This window comes from Phragmites australis, chromosome 14, assembly GCF_958298935.1.
Source record: "Phragmites australis chromosome 14, lpPhrAust1.1, whole genome shotgun sequence".
Taxonomy (NCBI): Eukaryota; Viridiplantae; Streptophyta; class Magnoliopsida; order Poales; family Poaceae; genus Phragmites; species Phragmites australis.
The window spans coordinates 2,630,443-2,652,867 of NC_084934.1; the positions used below are offsets into that span (position 1 = coordinate 2,630,443).

General features: G+C 41.9%; 3 protein-coding genes, 2 non-coding genes and 1 pseudogene across 6 annotated transcripts; 1 reads left to right on the forward strand and 5 right to left on the reverse strand.

The window, feature by feature from the left end:
* The first annotated feature begins 174 nt into the window (after window positions 1-174).
* On the forward strand, window positions 175-928 carry LOC133891634 (photosystem I reaction center subunit psaK, chloroplastic). The gene is made up of 2 exons (XM_062332366.1): window positions 175-409; window positions 526-928. The coding sequence occupies exons 1-2, from the start codon at window positions 242-244 to the stop codon at window positions 766-768; spliced, it is 411 nt and encodes a 136-aa protein (XP_062188350.1). The 5' UTR covers window positions 175-241; the 3' UTR covers window positions 769-928.
* Window positions 929-2,374: 1,446 nt separating this feature from the next.
* Window positions 2,375-2,461, reverse strand: LOC133891845 (small nucleolar RNA U31b). The gene has a single exon (XR_009904300.1). It is a non-coding gene; the product is annotated as a small nucleolar RNA U31b (small nucleolar RNA).
* Window positions 2,462-4,463: 2,002 nt separating this feature from the next.
* Window positions 4,464-4,566, reverse strand: LOC133891807 (U6 spliceosomal RNA). The gene has a single exon (XR_009904268.1). It is a non-coding gene; the product is annotated as a U6 spliceosomal RNA (small nuclear RNA).
* A 203-nt stretch (window positions 4,567-4,769) lies between these two features.
* LOC133890889 (major pollen allergen Ole e 10-like) lies at window positions 4,770-8,512 on the reverse strand. The gene is made up of 4 exons (XM_062331513.1): window positions 5,947-8,512; window positions 5,291-5,626; window positions 5,160-5,190; window positions 4,770-5,084 (listed from the first exon to the last, which is right to left on the reverse strand). The coding sequence occupies exons 1-4, from the start codon at window positions 5,999-6,001 to the stop codon at window positions 4,988-4,990; spliced, it is 519 nt and encodes a 172-aa protein (XP_062187497.1). The 5' UTR covers window positions 6,002-8,512; the 3' UTR covers window positions 4,770-4,987.
* Window positions 8,513-8,652: 140 nt separating this feature from the next.
* Window positions 8,653-10,645, reverse strand: LOC133890888 (pentatricopeptide repeat-containing protein At4g21065-like; annotated as a pseudogene).
* A 131-nt stretch (window positions 10,646-10,776) lies between these two features.
* On the reverse strand, window positions 10,777-15,371 carry LOC133890887 (CSC1-like protein ERD4). 2 transcript variants are annotated; one of them, XR_009904119.1, is made up of 7 exons: window positions 14,881-15,371; window positions 14,189-14,346; window positions 13,276-13,551; window positions 12,285-13,129; window positions 11,922-12,177; window positions 11,123-11,574; window positions 10,777-10,966 (listed from the first exon to the last, which is right to left on the reverse strand). XR_009904119.1 is itself a non-coding variant. In XM_062331512.1 (6 exons), the coding sequence occupies exons 1-6, from the start codon at window positions 15,152-15,154 to the stop codon at window positions 11,194-11,196; spliced, it is 2,190 nt and encodes a 729-aa protein (XP_062187496.1). In that variant the 5' UTR covers window positions 15,155-15,371; the 3' UTR covers window positions 10,777-11,193. The 2 variants fall into 2 exon arrangements, 1 of the variants encoding a protein (XP_062187496.1); XM_062331512.1 differs by having other exon boundaries at window positions 10,777-11,574.
* Between the last annotated feature and the right edge of the window lie 7,054 nt (window positions 15,372-22,425).

The window sequence follows — 22,425 nt, forward strand, 5'->3', positions numbered from 1 at the left end:
GTCAGCAGTATCTTATCCCGTTCCCAAGTGGCAGCCTCTATTCTAACCAGGGGACGCCACGTCAGCAGAGAGGATCTGGAACCTATCCCTGAGTGGCCACTGCAAGCCACAAGCTCCCCTTGTGGCTCCCAATCCACATGACCACATCTCGCATGGCCAAGCTTTAATTTTAAGACACGCTCTCCACGACCACCATAGCATTCTGCACCCGGGAGAATACGCAGCACAGACGACAGGCGCCATGGCTTCCCAGCTCTCCGCCGCCGCGGCCATGGCCGCCGTGCCGCAGTTCCACGGCCTCCGGGGCTACGCCTCGCCTAGGTCCGTGGTGGCGCTGCCGTCGGTGAGGGTGGGCAGGAAGAGATCGCAGGGCATCCGGTGCGACTACATCGGCTCAGCCACCAACCTGGTGTGTGTGAACATGCTGTACACTATACTCTCTGTGTTGTGTGTGACTCGCACATTATCGACGTGCACGCATGCAGTCTGGTGATGATCTATGCGTGCATGCCCGTCCTATGGCAGATCATGGTGACGACGACGACGCTGATGCTGTTCGCGGGGCGGTTCGGGTTGGCGCCGTCGGCGAACCGGAAGGCGACGGCGGGGCTGAAGCTGGAGGCGCGCGACTCCGGCCTGCAGACGGGCGACCCGGCCGGGTTCACGCTCGCTGACACGCTGGCCTGCGGCGCCGTCGGCCACATCCTCGGCGTTGGCATCGTCCTCGGCCTCAAGAACACCGGCGCTCTCGACCAGATCATCGGCTAGAACCATTAACCGATCGAACTGCTTCAATTCAATTCGCCAGTGGTTCAGAACCCTGATCGCGCCGCCGGTGCCTATGTAACGTGTGTACATTGCTTTTGCTTGTGCTTGTGCGTGCGTGCATGCATCTTGTTCCAATGGACTTCCCATAGCTTGTTGATCTTGTTGGCGAGTTATCTCATTACCTGGGTTCAGTCCATGACAATTTTGGAGCTGAGAGTGTGAATTGCACAAAACTATAAGTATTATATTATTAATAACACAAAACTATAAGTATTGTGCTAGTAACACGAAACTACAAACTAGGTTCTGGATTTGCTATTACCTGGTGTGCACATTACGTTAACCTGAATAATTATGGAGCCAACCTGTTTGTCTTTGAAGTTTGATTGGCTTAAATGTAAAAAGGCTACGTTGCTTTGCTTTCTGTCAAGTTGAGTCTGATTGTGATAGGGATTTTCCTTCCATGAAGATTCAATAAAAATTGAGTTCCTTTGCAATGCTCTATTTAAATATTTATAAAGTAATTCATTTTTTCACCATATAAACTAGGACTAAAAATAATTTTAAAAATTAGCCCATCATATAAAAAGAATATTAATGAATTTTTCTATATTTTTGGGATTTTATTTGAGGCCCTAACAATTTTTAGGTTATAAAAGTAGTATTTTAGATAATATTAGTTTAAATTCTACACAAGGTTTTTGGTAAATCTAATTAAAATGTTGCACATGGATTATGGAACATGTACAAAAAATTCTAGAATTTTTCAAGAAACATAGGATTATGTTTAGGTGAATCTAATTAAAATTAAGTTTTATGTGAAATTAGTACATAATACTTATAGTTTTGTGTTACTAGGTACGATATTTGTAGTTTTATGTTACAAATAGTACAATACTTGTAGTTTTGTGTAATTAACTCTTTTTTTTTGAGAATCTGCAAGAATTAAAAAAAAAACAATTTACTTACGATCTTTACTATATAAAATACGAGTTGGTTCCAATGTTATCTCTTCCCCTACTCTCCCCTATTTAATAAAAATCTTTAAAATTCAAATAATGTACCATGTTTGTCATTCACTCTCATTCTCTAGCATCCTCGTCTCTTACCGGCTACGAATATAAGATCATTTTATTAATAAAAATAAATAAAAATTAAAAAAATAGGGGATAATCGTTTCCTTCTTTTTCAGATTCTATCTGAAATCAAACTACAACATCTTTTCCAATATATTTGTTCGACGGCACTCTCATAGCACATTCACATGTTCGTATCTTAAATTTTGTTTGATATTACTATGTCTAATATTTATGTTTTTATTACAACTTACAAGTACTTAGCTAGTTAATATAGTTCGGGAACTATTCCAGCGTTGCAAATAGAGCCTAGCTTTGTTTGGCTAGTTTATTCGGCTGGACAAATTTGCTGAAACAACAACCAAAAACGATTACCATCAGAGCGAATATAATAAACACACAAAGCGAACAAAAACGGCACCAGCCAGAAGAAAGAAGGAATACAAAAATCAGAAGGAACAGAAACGGGTCATACAACATACAAGGTGATCGATCGAAGATGTTCTTGAAAAAACATACAAGCAGGTGACGAGTCAGAAACGGAATGACAGTCGCCATCGATCCGCAAGCGACACGGACATAAGACTGGGCGTCAGTGTGATTATCATATCATCCTCCCCCTCTCTTCACTCCCAAAATGTTTCTGTATCTTAACAGAGAGACAAAAAGGAAAGGCTGCGAAAACTAAAACCAGCCGGTAAGGAGAAGAGAAGGAAAACCATGAACAGCAGCTGATCAAGAACAAAGTAAGAAGGGCCAGAAGGCAGGGCGTGACACAGTCAGATCTGGACACTGGCAATCAGCATTAGGAATTTCAATTTTGTTTTACAATTTTTTTCACCAGTGAAAAAACTGAAATTCGTGAAATTTCATCAAAATTTTGGTTAGTTTTCGTCCTCCGCTCTATGAGTCCCACATGCTAGTGAAAGAAAATTCCAAAATTAGATATTCTGTTTCTCTCCGAAATTCCTAAAATTTGTGAAATTCCACCGAATTTCGACGAAATAGTAATCCCTGATGAGCAGTACATGCGTCATATGGTCATGATAAATCGTCGTCAAATGGTCACGCCCCCAACTCAAAATCAAACAAAAACCACAAGAAACCAAAGAAATCGAAACACGAGAAGAAGGGTGGAATTTACAGTAAATTTGACGTTAACTCATTCCCCTGAAAAGTATGAAACGATCAACGAAGGAGCATGTTTTTCTCTGACAGTTATACCTTTTCCCCCAACTGAGACTGAAGAAGATCTTGAACCAAACATGCACTACATTTCTGCAAATTTTATTGAATGGGTGTGAGGCGCAGGAGCTTTCCAAGGTCCATGTCGCCCATTCTAGGAGGAAGGATGACGTGGATGCCACCAAGGCATCGTCGATCTCTGGAACGGCTGGAGTGGTTGGCAGCCGCCGGATCCTGCTACCAACGGTCAGGATCGATCCGTCTTTACCCAAGGTCGCAGTGCTCTCCCAAGCCTAAAAAAAAATCTTCAGTCTCTTGAAAAACGCTAGGTCCTTCCTGCTCGAAATCTACATATATATATTTTTACAGCAAGATCCCATTTCCAAAACCTATATTAGAGGTTTTAAATGGGGTGCACGTTCGGCATCGAACCCCGAACCGGTAAAATCGAAGTCTACACTGGAGACCTTAAATGATCACATTAGTATCCTTTTTCACAGAATGAACAAAAAATTTATTAGTGTGTTGAGAATCGCATGACGGCATGAGGCAAACAAAAATTAGGCAACCTTCTTGTAAGACATCGTCGGCAATACAGAAAAAAAAAACGGCTCATAACTGCAAGAAAATGGTAATGACAAGTACGGAAAAATAGTTCAGTGACGATGTAGGGCTTGATATCTGGTAAAGCCGCAGCTAAGACCTTGAGATGGATGAAAAAATGAACTAATTCGGTGCAAGAAGATGAAGGTTATCTAACAGAAAGCACATATTATGAGTATAGTGACGGATCGGTTGTCTTATGTTAGCACTTGTAAATAAGCTCTTTTAATTTAAATCTTAGCTTCGCCGCTAAACGAGGGGCAGAGCAGAGGCAAGAGCTTAATTAGATGCATCAAATCACATGATGGGTCAAAGGCAACACTAATCGAGGACTTGAGCACAAACAACCAACCTTACCCGATAGGCCAATAGGACAAGATTGCTAGGAAATAGTGGAGCTAATGGAAGTTGAAAGAAAGTCTTGAGGGCATAATTGTAAGAGAAAGTCATACCCAAGGGCCCAAGTGCAAGGAGCAACAAGTGATTAAAACTGTAGAGAGGCATTCGAGGACGAAATCTCCAAAAAAACTACAGATGAAGGGGTAAACTGAGATGCCCGAGGGCACATCTGTAAGGGAAACCCAACGGGCTGGGAACAGAGAAAAAAGTCAAGGGGTCAAAGAGAAAGATTTACGGGTATAACTGTAAGAGAAAATCATCAACAGGGGTCTAAGTGCACACATCAACTTATTGCTAATTTGCTATAGCCGTGAGAAACCTTCGGGGACTAAATCGTGATGAAAACTGGTGCGGAAGGGCCAAAAAGATAGTCACGGGGGCATATCTGTAAGGGAAATCTGCAACGCCAGGGACCAGCGCGTAAATTCGCAAAAAAATTTGGACCATTTCTCGATTTGTGCGTGTCATCCTTGCGCAGGGGCCATGCTAATCTTCTCTGTATCGTTCCAATTTTATCGGATGTCTCCGAAGAGACAACGCTAGTTCCTGCGTTTTGGTATATAACGTGTGGTTTCTCTTGTTGCCTGGCCGAGGTGGTACTAAATGTTGCTCTCCCACCCAGAATATCAGCGCGGTACCTTCTATTGGGCCGTGGGCCGTTTTCTCCATGGCCTTTCTGTGACACAATATGGCTCATACGCGGCAACGATTTGCAAATAAATTACGGACAATCTTAACAACGATTTGCAAAAAGTATTATCTCCTCAAACAAAAGGAGAAAATGTGAATTAAATCCTGATGACCTCTTGCTAACTATTATGATTTTTATTTCTAAACATAGGTAATACATGCTCTTCAACGAAATTTATTTTACACGAAAAAAGTAGCACCGTGACACTCATCTTTGGTTTGCATCACATTCTTCCGAAGCATCAACTGCTCGATCAGACGCAGAATCACAGAAACGAGAATTCTAAGATCTCAGCGATCAGAGACGCAGCGACGATGGTCATCCACGTCCTTCCGAACATCGGCGAGGAAGCAGCAGAGGTCCTGCACCATCGCAACAAGATCTACCCGTCATACAAATCATCTACCACAAGTGAGTGGTAAAAGAAGAACACTTACTCAGATGCCAGGAACTTGCATGCCCCAAAGCCTGCCAAGAACATGAACATATCATCGGATCACTGAACAATGAGAGAACCAGAACAAGCTAGCACTGATAGATGGAGTGGAAGGTTCGATTTTTCACGTACTTGGGTCCCTCTTGACGACGGCTCCGGCGCCGCCGAAGTTGCAGGCGATGTCGGAGTTGCCGTTCTGCTGGTAGAAGATGTTGAAGGCGTAGGAGGCGTGGGAGAGGAGCGTGTCCGGCTGGTAGCACCGGCCGCCCGGCTGCAGCTGGGAGCAGTCGGCGCCGCCGAGGCCGCACGCCCAGTCCAGCGCATTCTGGAGGTCCTCCTGGGAGGCGCCCGGCCGGGCCACGCACCACGTCACGCCGTTGACGAACGTCGTGTTGCCTTCCGGCGGGGACAGTGTCGGGATCGGCGTCGCCGACTCCGCCTTCTCTTGTGCGACGCCGGCAGCAGAGGCTGGTCACAATTCACACAGGAAGCGGCAGAGTCAGATGTAATCAGGACATGACTCTGTCTCTGTGATCGAACTACATAAACATTTACACTACGCATGCCAAACCACCATGGAGGAAAAACTCAGGCTGTTGATAGATACCACTAACCATACAATATGCAGAGTTCTGTGATCATAGATGTATAGTTTGCATTGTCGGTAATAGGTTACTGACAGATCAGCATAAAACACACTCCAAAAGAAAAGAAAAAACTTCAACACATGAGAAACACGGTTGAAAAAGGAACGAGCAAAGAACAAGATCAATACAAGCAATGCTCACCTATCAACCATCCAATAATCAGAAGGCCGTGCATGATCAGCTCCTTTCTCTTCATGACTGAAACAGAGCTGAGAGATTGCAGATGAATAAAACAGTTCCTGCTTATCACTCAGCACTCGTCCCCCGTGTTCGAGTGTCTAGGGAATATAACGAGAGTATGAGTGAAGAGCAGACGTATCGACAGGAAAGCAGCCACTGTTCATGGAAAAAGGGCTCGATTTCACCCGGATCACTAAACAAGACGTGTACCCAGAAAGTCCCCCAGGGTGCTGCTCACTATGGTTCATATTTATAGCCATGACAAGGAGGTGGCAAGGAAAGAGGCGCAAAGGTCCAATGTTTAGCTAGAGATGCGTTTTGCACTTACCAGAGGACACTACTGGATCATCTGGCCATATGGTCTCAATTTGACTAACTTGGTTCTAATTAACACAATTTACTACTGACATTTGATACTCATGCCACTGAATAAAAAGAAATTAGTGAACTTTAGCATGCTTAAGAATCATGCATGCAGATTGTTTACCAAGGTGGTATTGCAATTATTTCAACATGCTTGAAGCAAAGTAGGTTATAAACGATTATACCAGCATCTGCACTCAGTTCTTAGATTGTACAACCAGTACAGGGACCTTTATGAATACAATAGAATATTGAGGAGAATGACTTGAAGGCCAGGAAACCATGGGATTCTGCTGCTGATTTGCATGCATGGGCATGATTTCTAAAGGGACAAAAGGAAATTTAAGCAGTAGATTCCATGAGATTTGAAGGGGCCAAGTGCATGTTCTCATTCCTTTTTCTTTGTTGTTTCATGGTACCATATGTTGGAGATTAATGAGGAAGAGCTTTCCTTGTGTATTAAGGGAAGAACCTTCGCTTTACAAAGACTGAAGCCTAATGAAGGGGATTTCGTGAACATGATTACAAGGAAAAAGCTGAGGAATTTAACCGGAGCTGCACTGGGAACAAAACTAGAATTCTGAAATAGAAGGATGCAAAATAATGACTAGCCGAGGTGATGCTGGAAAATATTCCGATTTTATTTTTTTAAAAGAAAGGAAAGTAGTGCAGTAAGGGAAGAGGATTTAATAAAACTAAAGTCTACCGATGAGGATTTAATAATTAATAATTAAGGATTTACTAGAAATACGGTATATCCTAAAGATAAATCACCATCGTACATGTGTCATTCATCTGATACAGTAGGCTTTGTAGCTATCATGTGGTAAATAAAGCACGTGCTAATATTTCAGGCAGTTCATCGTGTTCCACATGAAAACCATCCCCCGGTTAGGAAGAAGTTATCTAGATATCCGGAAGTAATACAACTGTCATCAGGTTACTGTAGCTATTGAATTGGAAATGTTACACTTAAAAGACTCCGAGTACAATACGTCTCCCGACCCGACTATATAAGGAGAGGAGGGGTACATCCATGGGGATCGAGGGATGTGAGGTTGGAAGCTAGACACACAATATGTAGCAAGCCTAGTCATATAAAAGCAGAAACAACCCATTGAGAACCACAACAAATTCAAGCCACAATTAGATTTTTCCGACAATAGCTTCAGGATTTAGAACACGAGAGAACTCGTCAAAATCCTCAGGGTTAGATCTAAACACACCCTATTATAATTGTATTTTCTTGAAATTAATTAATGCAGAATAGGATTTAGGGCTATTATTCTAAGAGAGACTTAAACCTGTATAAAATCTTGCGTCCTCCTCTTTGATATACATAATTAGTGAACATGTACCACTACTTTAAATAAGTATTTGCATAATCAACTTTATTAATCGTCGATACTTACTGAAGGTGGTTCCATGAACAGGATTACAAAGAAAATGCTAACATTTTTGCCTGAGCTGCACCGGGAACAAAACTGGCATTCTGAATAGAAGGATGGAAAATAATGATGTGTTGATGGTGCCCCCAAAAACATCCAAAAGAGATAAAGAAATCACTGCAGAAAATATCAGTGGCAATCCCAATGAATTGAAACATATGGAAACAAAGCAACATCCATTAAACAAGGTTAAAGAGAGTGTATAATATTAAGTTAACCTCTGGTGGTGTCATGAAGAAAGCAATTATATTTTAACCTTGGTATCTACAAGCTTTAGAAGGTTGTAAGGTTCTTGCATTGATGTTGTTGGAAAGGAAGTCACAAAGGCATGGCTTGATCATTTCATGCAGACCTGGTATCAGGATTCAAATCTGTATCAAACCGGTGGACATGAGTGCAAACATTTATTCAATAGCTCATCTACACAAGGGAAGCTAGCAAGTACCTCTTTGGAATCAGAATTGGAATTAACAGGATCGCAACAGTCAGATTCCACATTTATTTGTTAAGTGAAAGGGATACAAACAGAGTCAAAATTATTATTTGCACTTTAACATCTACCATTTTACAAGGTAGTGAAATATGGTATTGTGAGACGTGCAGTTTTTCAAATCTAGTTCTGGATCTCATTTTTGCTATATCAGGAAATATCCATTCTTTTCACCTTTCATTTGAAAAACTTAAGAGCGGGGATGTGAATAGAACCTACAACGTATGAGGCTGCCTCAACATTTCCCCTCCAGTGCAGCAGAAATTGGCTGTGGTGGCTGAATCCATATATGACTTGCCACAGCTGAACTTCGACAGAATTTGTTGTGCAATCAGAATTCAGCATAACTTATCTGATCATAGGACATAGTCAATCCATGCACTAATCAACTACCAATAATCTTTACATGAACATGATCCGCCATTGAAATGGTGGAACCTACTGCGATCCCTCACGACGATTTCCCGATCATAAATCTTTGATATTAGCTTAATTGTCGTATGACAGTCCCCACACACCCTCAAGTTCTTCACTATCCTGATAGGAGTACCAGGAAGAGACTTCAGCAAGGCAAATGCAATGGCCAGCCTCTCACTATGATAGTTCAAGGCAGTCTCTTTCTCTTCCTCCTCTATATCTGCCAATACATTGCTTGTGCGAGGGATGTAACCTTCACGTCTCAATCTCTCAGCTATCTCTGCAAGCATTTGGTATATCTGTTCACTCTCAGGATGTGACCTATCACCCATAACAAACTCATACAAAGAGTTGCGGAGTTCCACAAGGCTGCGCCCAGGGTTCTTCCTCACTCCATCCTTAACCATTGTTTTCCTAAGCACATGAACATCTGCCCACCTTCCAACAGCAGCATAAAGGTTCGAGAGGAGAACATAGTCTCCACTATGCCCAGGGTCAAGCTCAACCAGGCGTGCCCAAGCAGCCTCCCCAAGTTCCAACTTCTTGTGCATTGCACAAGCACCCAACAAGGTCCTCCACACGACGGCATTGGGCTCCAGCGGCATGGTGACAATATAATCATAAGCTTCCTCCACTTTACCAGCTCTCCCCAACAGATCCACCATACATCCAAAATGCTCAATCCTCGGTGCAATGCCATACTCCTCTTTCATCCTATCAAAAAACATAAATCCATCATCAACCAGCCCACAGTGGCTGCAAGCATACAGCACTCCTACCATCGTGACTTCAGTTGGCACAAGCTTCTCTCTCTCCATCACACTGAACAGCTCAAGTGCTTCCTTCCCAAAACCATTCACCGCCAAGCCCACAATCAATGACGTCCATGAGACAATGGTCGGCCCCGTCCCCATCTCCTCAAACACCCTCATTGCATCCTCAATGCCGCCACATTTGGCTTACCAATCAATCAGGGCATTGCCGACATGCGAGTTCCCCACCAACCCAACCTTTGTCAGATACGCGTGCACCCTCCTCCCGAGAGCGAGCGCGCCAATCTCGGCACACGCTGTCAACACACTCACCATAGTGAATCCATCTGGCGCGAAGTCCACATCCAACATCTCCAGGAAGACGGTTAGCACCTCGTTGGGGCGGCCATTTGCCGCGAACCCGTTGAGCATCGAGTTCCAGGAGACGAGGTTGCGCTCACGCACGGGTATTTCGTCGAACACCCTGTGCGCGCTCTCGAAGAGGCCGCACGCGCCGTAGAGGTGGACGAGCGAGTTCTTGACGTAGACGAGCTCGGAGAGGCCGTTCTTGGCGGCCTCGGCGTGGATGCGCTCCCCGTCGAGGAGCGCGAGGAGGCGAGCGCACGCCTGGAGCAGAGGAGGGTAGGTGTGCATGTTGGGCAGCGCGAGGCGGCGGGCGTGGAGGGCGACCGCGAATCCGCGATCCGCGGGCGGGGCGAGGACGCGGCGATGCGGAGGACAGTGTTGAGGGAGAAGGGGTCCGGGCTGGGGAGGATGCAGGTGAGGACGGCGACGGCGTAGCGGAGCGGCGGAGCGCGGAGGGAGGCGAGGTGGAAGAGGAGGTGCTTGGCAAGGAGCGGGTGGGCGGGCGGCACCCCGGAGCGGAGCGCGCGCGCGTCGATCTGCTTGGCCGCGGCGAGGTGGAGGCGGAGGAGCGCGACGCAGTGCCGCAGCTCCGGGTGCGTGGACGGCGTTGTCCCGCCGGCCGCGTCGCGCATGGGACGGTGGCGTCGCGCCGCACCGCTCGTCTCCGTGCGGTTCCGGAGGGAACTGTGAGGCGTTGCTCCGGGTTCACGTTTATACTTCAAAAATTGCCGCGGACAATCCTGATTGGTTGACCAAGTTTTGACTAAATTTGGCTCACAAAATACTGTATAATTTCTTATCTTCGAGGGAAATAGAGATTTCATGTGATATTCTAGGTGGAACTAGTGGCTTTGATATTAAGAAGAAATAGACATCTAAATTCATATTAAAAAAGACTCAAAATTAGAAAGTAGACGCACACCCACCCTCAACAAACTAAGCTTAGATCGGTTCCTGACAGTGTAAACTTTCAGCAACAAATAATAATAGCACAGCAATAGTTATGTTAAATGTTACAGAGCGTCAAGCAAATCGACTCACAGATTTGCTACGCAGCAACACAGCAGATAGTCTAACAATAAACCACACACGCCCATGGGTAACAACGAAGAGAAACTTAAAATCCCAATATCCACAGCAGCTACCTACAATGAAGAGAAACCACACATGTTCAGCAGGCAATAGGGCGAGCGCTTATGAACAATTGCACACTTCACATCAGTTTCATTCCTATCCTGAAACACTACAACGAGTTCAGAGGGTTCACGTGGAAGCGTCAAGCGTGGAAATTCGTCGGAAACCTGCATAAATTTGACAACAGATAGATGTCCAGATCTTGTTCGGCGCTTTTGCGATGGATGGGAATCCACAACTAGAAGGACGGGGCTCTGGAGGTGGTGTGTGACTGAGCATCTTCGAAGACATCCAAGTCCTCGAGTTTATCAGGCTTCAAGCATGGAGGTATGTATGCAGTGTAGATGGCATCTATGTTCAGCGTCTCCTTCAGCTCGTGCTGCGCCACCTCCAGAGGAGTCCTGGAGAAGGAAGGGTAGAAGCGCATCTGGCAGATGTAGGCGAAGATGAAGCTCATTGGGAGGAGGGGCACAAGAATAGGCGCATAGTAGAACTTTTTCAGGGGGATGACGCCGATCATGGTGGTCTGGTAAACCAGCAGAGCTCCCACGATCCTCGTGTGCATGTGCGGCCACATTCGCCCATTGCTCTCGTAGCTAGGAACATAAACTCTCAAAACCTGCATTGGAAGAAAAGTAGGATAAATCAATCACCAACTTCACCAGACATCCTCTTAACAAAACGAGACCCCATCGTAGAAAAAAAAATATCCGCCCAGATAGCACAAAAAATTACAGCAATTCAGATGATTCGAATGATAAACAAAAGGATAGGGATCTATTCTTCATTTTAGCCAAATAGCCCAAGCTCCTTTGCTATCCCTCCCAGTCAATAATTGGCAGGATTTTGCTTTCAGAAGCCCTGCCTAGGTTATAGAGACTTGGATAAACCAAGAGATAATACATCATAACCGTTTTAGATCCCACTATGCTGAACTTCTGTTAAACTATATAACACCTGGCTCACCTGATTTTTCGCTATAAGCCATCCAAGAGCGAAGTATGCAACACCGAATGGAATAATCAAAGGTGCAATGACCGAGTAGCACAGCACAACTGTTGCGATGAGCATGTCATTTGGAACCCTGGTGTTATATCCCAGGTCTCCTGGAGCCCATGCTGCTTTCACTTCATCCTCAGTCTTGCATAGGTACTTCCTTTTCAGGTGGAAAATGATGAGAGGAATCAAGCGAGATAGCTCAAGCCCATAACCAACAAAGAATCTGTCAACATCAACAATCAAAGAGTTATATTTTATACCTGCAGCAAAACTACATGTGCAGATTGGAAATTTGGAGGTAATTGCAAAAGTGAGAGAAAAAGGAATTACTTCAGTGCAACGAATGTGAGAAAGAATGTTGCACTTTTAGGCAGGCTCGTAGCAAGCATATCCACAATCTGAGGAGGGTTATTGATAATGGTTGTCAAAGAGTTGAGCAATGCGCTTCCGATTGTATAGCCAAGGAAGACATTGAAAATAATGAAGTAGAAATATTTCCCTGATGCCGCCCTAACTACATGGCCCTGCGAAGGGATCCCCTCTGCTTTTGAGAGAAACATAAGAAGTGTAGGCAGCAAGGCGAGAAACACAATGAGTGCAATCTGCGGCAAGTAAGCCTCCAAGACAGTCTTGATTTCTTTTTGGTCCACCACCACCTTCAGAAAGGGCAGCTTCTCCCTCAGGTTTTCTAGAGTTGTAACAGCAGAGATAGCAGTAATAGGAACAGTATAGAAAAGCACAATCAGAAAGACAATGGCATAGACCACAGCCTGTCTGATTTGCCTCTCGTATATTTTCCTCTGAAGATTGGACCATATTATCTGACGTGGTTCAGGAGCTTCCATAACTGTCCACTCATCAAACACCTGAGCATGGAGAGTCTGAGATGCAGAAGCTGCGGCAGATCTGCTATTGAAGAAGACAATAGCAGCCCGCTGCTGTTTCTCACGAAGGGTAATCTTCTGTTCCGCCTCCAGTTTGGGCAGTAATTCCTTAATCTGCTCACTACAATATTCAATTGTGTCAACCTTTTTACCAATAAGGCCTAGGAATCCAGTCCTATGAGTAGGCTTAGTGCCCTCAGGTTTATTTGCAGTTTTCGACTCTGCATAGACAACTTCAGCCCGAGCAATTTTCTTTTTGTGACCTTCAATCTCTTGGTAAATTTTATCAGCCTGCAATGCAATGAGATGTGATCAGAACAGAAGAGAGATTTCTCTTCTCTCTCTCTCTCTAGTTATATATAGACATGTCTCACAAGCATATGGAGAACATAGTGAAGGGGCAACCAATCCGCTATAGACATCAAGAGTACAAATACCTTTGTGTGATCTGTCACAACCATTGATCTGCTGAAGGTGTCAGGGTGAAGTGCTCGGAAATATGAGTCTACAGAATCCTTGATAGTTTGATCTGGAGGCGGTCTAGGGACATCTCTCACCAACACCGCAAATTCCTCAGGTTTAACATCTGGTGTTGATCTTGCAGTAGCTCTCATATTCGACACATGCTTGTAGGATTTCCATAGTATGAAATAGGTGACAAAGGAAACCCAATAGACTGACAACAGAAATGCCCACAGCCTCATACTTCCTTGCTGCAGAGAGTGTAAAGACATGCAGAGTTCAGTTGTATTGTGAATATATTACATTCAGGACACCTAATGATAGCCTTAACCAGAACATGGAAAGCCTGTGTTTATTGACATTTTTAATTAAAAACACCAGTTTTTCTTTGAGTTTCCACATATCAGTAATCCACAATGTTAATTTGTGACTTTTTTTAAAAAAAAATGATACAAGCCAATTGACCATCAAGCTGTAACTTCTTTTTCAAGCAAGCATAACTTTCTTTTTTAAGAAAGAGCAGGAGGTCTGCCAATCAATAACACATCAAGCTGAAACTGATCAGGTACTGATTTTAGGAATACTAATCACACAGCTCGAATTCATCTCGACCAAAACTTACAAGAGTAAGTAGCAAGAAGATTCTGTTACGACAATAATTTGGGTGTTCCATCAAACGATGCAATTTAGTATTGATAATTATAGCTATGATATACATGATTATGAACCTAGTGATTATATGGTCTCATGCTTCGAATTTGAAAGAAATGCTTCCAGAGGTGATTTGGTGGAAGAGCCCGTCTCAAAAGGCCAGAATATTAATGCTGTGTAATTGGAGCATCCTATACTCATTTATGCAACAAATACTAATCATTTAATGATACTTACTTGAACATTGCCCATTGCTAGTTTTTCAATCGGCGAGAAGTGCTGAGCCGATTTTCCATTTTGTACGCCAGCAGCAATTTCCAGGGCATGATCAGTTCCAGCAACCGGGAGGAGAACCGGAAGCAGCACGATCCCAGAGTACACCAAGATCGACAACACTGGAACACCAATGCCCAAAAAGAAAAAGTCAAATACTGATCATTGCTGCAAACCCATCAAAAATTTGTACTCGACCAAACCCCAACCACCGAAATGCATCCTGCTTCTTTATTTTTAACCACCTTTGTCTACTTGAAAATAAACTTTTCAAGGACGATCTACAGAATAAACATAACTAGTAAACCCTGTAACTTGCAAACAACATTAGTCCACCAATCCTACATGCATCAACGTGCATACACACAAAAATTATTTTTTAGGAAAAAAACTATACAAGATTGGGGAAAGCAACGGCATCTTTGAAACAGAACAAGATTCAGCAGTATAGGGGCACATCACAAGACGAAATCACACAAGAACAAATAACTTGGAAAAAAACAAATTTTGCAACAAAAAAAAGATTCTTTCCACTACAGAAAAGCTAAGACATCTGTTAAATCCTTTTACTAAAAAAAATGCCCCAAGCAATGGGGCGCAAAATAGACATTCCTGTAAAAAGAAAGAAATTGAGCAACCAGTAGGTGGTGCCGTACCGGAGGAGAGGAAAACTAGGTAGACGGCGGCGTCGACCCCTCCGGCGGCGACGACGTCGGCCTCTGACACGGTGACCGCGTCGCGGATCCACCCCACGGGGCTGCGCGTCCCGCGCCGGCGCCCCTCCCACGGGTCGAGACCCCGCAGAAGGAGGCTCGGGTAGTACACCGGCGCGTTACCGGGGCGGCGCGACAGCCACGTGAACAATAGCACCAACACCAGGAAGATCACGAACGACGTCACCAGCGACGTCACGAACGACGTGAACTCCATCTCGCCGCCGCCGACGACGAGGTCCCTTCTCCTTCCGCTCCTGCGGCTGCTTCCTCAAGCGGTGAGCTCTCCGGACTTCAAACCCCTGATGATTATGGTTGGCGCCGGGGTTAGGAAGGGGGTTTAGTGGTGGCGGGAGTAACCAGTGAGGGGCACTAAGGAAGGGAGGGGAGGCATTGGTGGTGAGGTGGAGGTTGCCAAATTAAGGACGTGGAGGAAGGGGATGAGACAAGGGAGGTGTGCAAATGTCAGGATTACCCCTATGCCTCTATTTTGAGTTCAAAGTCTTGCTGGCTTTTTATTTATTTATTTTTCTTTTTAGCTCAATCCTGGTTGCTTATACTGTACTAGACTTTTGCTTTTGCAAAGGAAACTAGGCATGTTTTCTTGGAACAGACAAAAGGTGTGATGTCTCCTCCGGAGACGTGCGTGAGCAGTACAAAACTTAGGGGGGAATTAAACACAATTTGTATTGACTATATATTACATATATTAAAAGGTCAAGATTTAGAGGAATTCTAAAGGGTTAAGTGTTGTAGGTACTGTTTATGTGGTTCTATGTATAAGTAGGTATATATATGTATATGTACATAATATCGACGTATGTATATATACATAATTTTTTGTGAAATTTTAAAAAATAGAAAAATGAATAATAGCTATATTGATAAATTCGCTGAAATAATATAAAATACATAGGAAAATATCTAAAACTAAAAAAAATAAAAAAAATAGATTCGTATTACTGCCGTCTACATGTTAAAATTATATGCATGCATGAAGTACCACTGTTTTCTCATAATTAAATGAATATGTTAAATATTGATAAATTTATAAATAAATATTGAGATACACAAAATTAATAAATTTAATTTTTTTAATTTTCTTTTATTATGCTCTACGCAATAAAAAAAAATAGGCACGTCGTAACACGCCAATCCACCTAGTAAATAGTGTCGGCCAATAATTCCTTTCTAAGCTCTGCTAGTTGTTCAAAGTGATTCCCTGGCAAAGTAAAACGTTGGCTATCCAAGATCCAGATGCCTGTTTAAAAAATGCTGCTGCCATCCACGAACCCGATGCCTGTTTAAAAAGCTATGATCACGCCGGCCAAACTTGGCATGAAAAAAAAAGAAACAGAAGCGAGATGAATCCTAGGCTTCCGTGCACCGGCCCACGTGGCGTTGCACCTCGCCGGATTGCAGGCAGGGGCAGTTTGGTCACATCGCCGAGCCGACACCCGAAACCACGCAGGGTCATTTATGTCCGACAAAAAAAATGACCGAAAAGGCCCAGTGGATAAGGCGCTGGCGTGTGGGCCCACCCTCGCTTCCGGGTCGCAGTGCTGCTTTCGCTTTCTCCGCGCGCCACGTGGAGGGGACGCCTCGCCGGCGCTGCCGACACCCCACGTGGGAGACAGGCTGCCGACGACGAGGGCGAAGCGGTTTCTACGCGGCAGCGCCCAGGGCTGCCCACGCCGCCCGGCCCGGCCCCACGTGCCCAGGTGCGACCACCGCGTCCGCACGATCGCCGTCGCCGTCGCCGTCGCTGGTGGGCTCGTCGCGCCTCACTGATTTCCCTCAGTCATTTTTGCCTACGTGTGCTCATATCGTGTTCATTCATTACTGTTTTTTCTTGAAATCAAACGCAGATTCAGAGAGAGAAAAATAGGATGATGTGGGATTGGTCTTAGTTTTTTTTATGGCGAGGATGGCATGAGCGTTTGAGCCGGCTCGTGTTCGAGCTCTTGCGATGGAGCAGTCTCGCTTGTCCCTGTCTTAAAAAAATAGTAAAAATGAGTTTTACTATTTAAAAAACTTTTTTTTAAAAGATCTTTCAAGAGAAAAATAAATGAGACATAAGCAAATTTTTAGGACATGTTTGTCAGGACTCTGGTGTTGTAAGAAAACAGAGAGAAAGAGATGGATGCTAAAAGGTCTATTTTACAGTTTAAAAACTTTTTTTTCAGAACTATAGGCTTCGCTACGTGGTTGTCATGGGAAAAAAAGCAGAAATACATGTGTCTTGCTCAGCATTAGCTATACAACTTGTTAAATACATATCGCCTACTTTTAGAGGAATGAAGATAGAGTAGTAAGAGAACGAATTGGACTTTTCAAGTGAACTTTTTTTTTGAAAGATCTTTCAAGAGAAAAATAAATGAGATCTGAGAAGGTGATGGGCAACTAACTAACGGATCAGGGAAAGATTAAAAAAAATCCCGTTGCAACACGAGGAAAACTAGAGAATGTTTGCACAAGCTACATGAATTATAAATTTTGCGGCATATAAGAATACTTTACTGCTCGCTTGATACGCTTCACCTGCGAACAGAATGACTTTGTTTTCTATGAACGAAAGACGAAAACGTTCGTGCATAAACATTGCATCTTGAATGTATGCCGCTATATCTTCTGTATGTAAGCACTTTGGTTTTATACCAGTCAGCTGCAGAAATTCGTTAAATTCAGATTTTCTTTCGAAAATATGTGTATCTTTCTTAAGCCTTGTAAATCTCATACGGTGAATAAATTAACACAGCAACTCTGTACGCAGTTTGGGCAGATTCAACACTATAAGAGTGGGGGCACATGCTCTTACTTATTTTTATTGGTTTATTGGATTGTAGATATTTTTTATTGCAGCTCTAATGTTACTGTAGCTAATGGATCTCACTTAATTTCTGAGCTGGGTCCGTCTCGGCTTCTGTTTCATAATTAACAGGAAGGAAAAACATGGTGTGTATAACTGAACTACGAAAATTGAGATGAGGGAGATATTTTTCTTCCTTCATTGACAACAAAGCAATAATCATGCTCCTTTTCATGCAAGTTGAGGGGGAAAAAACCGTGGAGAATATAAATAAAGCAAGGCATCAGCTGCTAATCGTCTTCCTTTCAAGTAGGGACAGACTTTGCAAAATGCGGCTAGTAGTCTTTCACACTTCAAGATCGTGCTTCGCTGGAAGAAAGAAAAACAACCTATCCTTTTCTTCTACTGTACTACTGACGTGATATCATGTCGTTTTCTTCAGCCAATTAATAAAAAACAACAATGCCGTTTAATTAAATAAATTAATTAGACGAAAAAGATCGCTCACGAGTTGGTTAGGGATATATATATAATTCAATTATATTGGTTAGGGATATATATATAATTCAATTATATTGGGCAATGGCCAAGTGCTTGTTGATTTGAAGGCCACTCATGGCGGAAATAATATCTTTGCAAATGTGTAGACCTGGCCGGCCCCATAATCTTTATTTCCTCTTCCAGGAAGGAACCATTGACGATTATTTCTACTTTATTATCAATATAATCTGGCAGAGCTTCTGCCGATAGTTAAAAAAAGAACCTTTGATGATTTGTTTCGATCTTTAGCTGTCTTTGCCATTTCTTTGGGTTGCCAACTTGTTCCTTCACATGTTCCCTCAAAATTGATCGAGCAACACTTGTGATCTACCTGTGTACACGTACACATGGACAAAAGGAAAAGGAAAAATCATGCAGCCAATTGCATGCGTCGACAAAAGAACACAGCCACGACAGGATGATTACCTCCATTGCAAAAATTGCAGCACAAAACAAAACATGGTGCCGATCGACTCTTTAGGTCTGTCTAACCTGTCCACTTCAACACAAACCAGCATTATATTGCAGTAATAAACATGCATGCCCATTGACCAAAGCTACACTTTCATGCAAAATTCAGGGAGAAAACTGACAAAAAAACATCCAAATTAAATGGCGATCATAGCAGCCGATTCATTCTTACCTGTTCAACACAAACCAGTACAGATAGGGGTTTTTCAAATTGGAGCACAAAATATGGTGCTGACGGACTCTAAGGTCTGTCCAAGTTGTTCGCTTTAAACATAAACTAGAGCAGTAAGAAGTTCAAACATACATGTATTAGTAGTAATTCAGTACTCTTCTACACAAGTGACACCTCGTCAAGAATTTTGTACAAACAGATAAACATATATGTATCACGGAGATAAACATAGGGCTTGAGCTTGCAATTCGCAAATAAGCTAGCATGCAGGCTTATATTAATTAGATTCACCCAAAAAATAGTCTTATATTGTGCACTAATTTCACACAAAACTCGATTTTAGTTAGATTCACCTAAAAAATAATCTTATATTTCTCCAAAAATTATAGAACTTTTTTACATGTTCCATAATCTATGTTAAATCTATTTTAATTGGATTCACCAAAAAAACCTGTGTAGAATTTAAACTAAAATTATCCAAAAATGCTACTTTTATAACACCTAATAATTGTTAATGTCTCAAATAAAATCTCAAAAATATGGTAAATTTCACTGATATTATTTTTATATGATGGAATAATTTCTAAAATTATTTCCGGCTCTAGATTATATGATGAAAAAGTGAGATACTTTGTAAGCTCTATTTATATGCTCCATTTATATACTTACAAAGGAACTCACTTTTTAACCATATAAACTAGGTCTGAAAATAATTTTAAAAATTACTCCATCATATAAGAATAATATTAATGATTTTGTTTTAGATTTTTGGGATTTTATTTGAGTCCCTAACAATTGTTAGGAGTTATAAAGTAGCATTTTTGGATAATTTTAGTTTAAATTATACATAGTATTTTTGAGTGAATACAATTAAAATGGGTTGCACATGAATTATGGAACATGTATAAAAAAATCTATGATTTTTGGAGAAATATAAGACCATTTTGGATTAATTCAATTAAAATCGGGTTTTATGTGAAATGAGTGTACAATACTTTTAGTTTTGTGTTACTAGGCACAATATTTGTAGTTTTGTGTGACAAATAGCACAATTTTTGTAGTTTTATGCAATTCAGTTTTAATAGTTTTAACTGTTAATATCTTGTTGATAATCATTAATAGGGATGTTAATGTTTAAATTCAGAGATTTCTTTTTTTGATAGATATGAAGTTTATCTTGGTGATGCTTCTTATATTTTGAATATTAAGATTCACCAAGATAGGTCCAAGATTAAGAGAGTTTGTTATATAACTCCTATTGTTAACGATAATAAAGTTTTCCTTACGCTACCGCTGTAATGAGCATTATGTATACCTAAGTTTGTATGTGCTCTAACTTAATGTTTATAACCGGGATACTTGGCAGCTATAGATCCAGGACTTGACTACTAGAAAACTACTAAAGATAGCTATGCATCATACGCAAGGTGCTAATGATTACATGCTCACATAAGAAGTCTGATAACCATAAAATTATGAATTATTCAGATGCTGATTATGCAAGGTGTTTTGATATTAAGAATATCCACATTAAGTCAAATCTTCACCCTTGCGAGAAGAGCCATATTGTGGAATGACTAATCGATCTCTTAAAGCATCATTAACGATGTAAGCTAAGTTGTGGTATATTGTAAGGTTGTTTGGATAACAAAAATCCACATCAAGCTATTGTGGTTTAAGAACAAGAAATTATTTTGGCTTAAGAATTTATCCTGGGGCTTATTATACAAGAGTGCAACTTTCCCTTCGTGTAACAACAAGTCAAATGATGATGCCAATTACTTCAATATTATGTTGTGAAAGATGGAATCCAGAATTAAATAATTGATGTTCAATACATAAGTATTAAGATTATGTTTTAAATAAATTAAGTTTACATTCTGATGTTCAACCTATAAGAATTAGATATCATGTCTAAGCTTACTGATTCCCTCACTAAAGGCTTGTCTCAAAATGTTATCAGCATAAGAATAATTGAAGCATATAGTACTGGGATAATTGAGATCTCAAATTTTGATTCTAAAACTATAAAGTTCGTTCTTCCTTTTCAATGTTGCACATAATGATAAATGAAAATAAACTACACAGAAGGACCATAAGTGTATAAGCCATCTTCCAAATAAGTATAAGTGTATATCCTATTGAGATAGAGTAATATGCTACAGATGCTGTGGTTCAGTAGTGTCATTATCAACTGTCGTAACATTGTATCTTAGTATGATGTTTTATTGAGTATGGAGTTTATGATGTTAGATTTTTTTTTATCAAGTGAGAGAATGTTGGTACGGTGATCTTAGGCTAACAGTTTTTATTGAGTATGGAGCTTATGATATCAGATTTTCGATCAAGTGGGAGAATGTTGGTACGGTGATCTCGGGCTAACAATTTTGACCGAGAAAACAAGGGTTCACGCCCACTTACACGCGCATGATCAGAAGTGCCACCACTCTGTTTCGTTGGCTTGTTTTCTTAGCGCTCGTGCTATAAAGATGGGTCACGACTCCTAATGATAAAAAAGGGTGACCCAAACCGAAACCCATCGTCGGGTACAAGCACGGTAGCGGCTAGAAGGTCAAGACCGAACCATGTTGCAGCTCTTCCCCAAGCGTCTTGACCGGCACAACGACATCAACACGCATGGGTTAGTCCTCTTAATTCCGCAATTAGTTTAGGTGTTCATGTTGATTAGGTTATGATGCTATCGCATTAAGCCCTCCAGTTTCTTATCAGTTTACGGCATTTCATTTACCGGCCATGGAGAAGACGCACGCCCTCTCTGGAGATGAGAAGACCAAGGAGGCCATGACGAATGTAATGGATCAAATATTTGGGTACATTGGTAGCAAGATTTTGCCTAGGCATGCGGTTGGTGCCAGCGAAATATGGGTACTCACTAGTCTATTGATTTGAAGTCTGTTATGAGTCACTCTGTAGGTTTTTTGGGATAATTTATGTGTTATGTTACTTTGAACAGTCTCGTGACAGTGTATGTGGCCTTTGCATGAACAACAAGAACCGTGATTGATCCATCTGCTCTTTGCAAGAACCGTGGTTGCTCTGTTGTTTTGTGTTCATCCGATGAAATTTTGGAAAATATTTAGAGTTAATGGCTCAAGGACTAAATATTTAGGATACTAGACAATTAATCAGAGGTAACTTATGCGCACATGTTAAATTATGACCATGATATCGGACACTGCTCATGCTTTTTTTGTCAAGTAGTATTCTATAAGAACTTGTAAAAGTAGTTGCAGAACCAAATAATCTTTGACGACGAGAACTTCCAGAAACCTTCCTTGTACATTAGAAGAGTATAAATAGAAGCATGAGTTCAGTAAAGTTCAGTCAGACATAAGTTTAGATAAACAAAAATTGAGTTGTAAATCTGCAACTGGTTCGTTGTATGCTGCAGTTTCATTGTATTGATGCGACAACTAGGTTCTGGATTTGCTATTACCTGGTGTGCACATTACGTTAACCTGAATAATTATGGAGC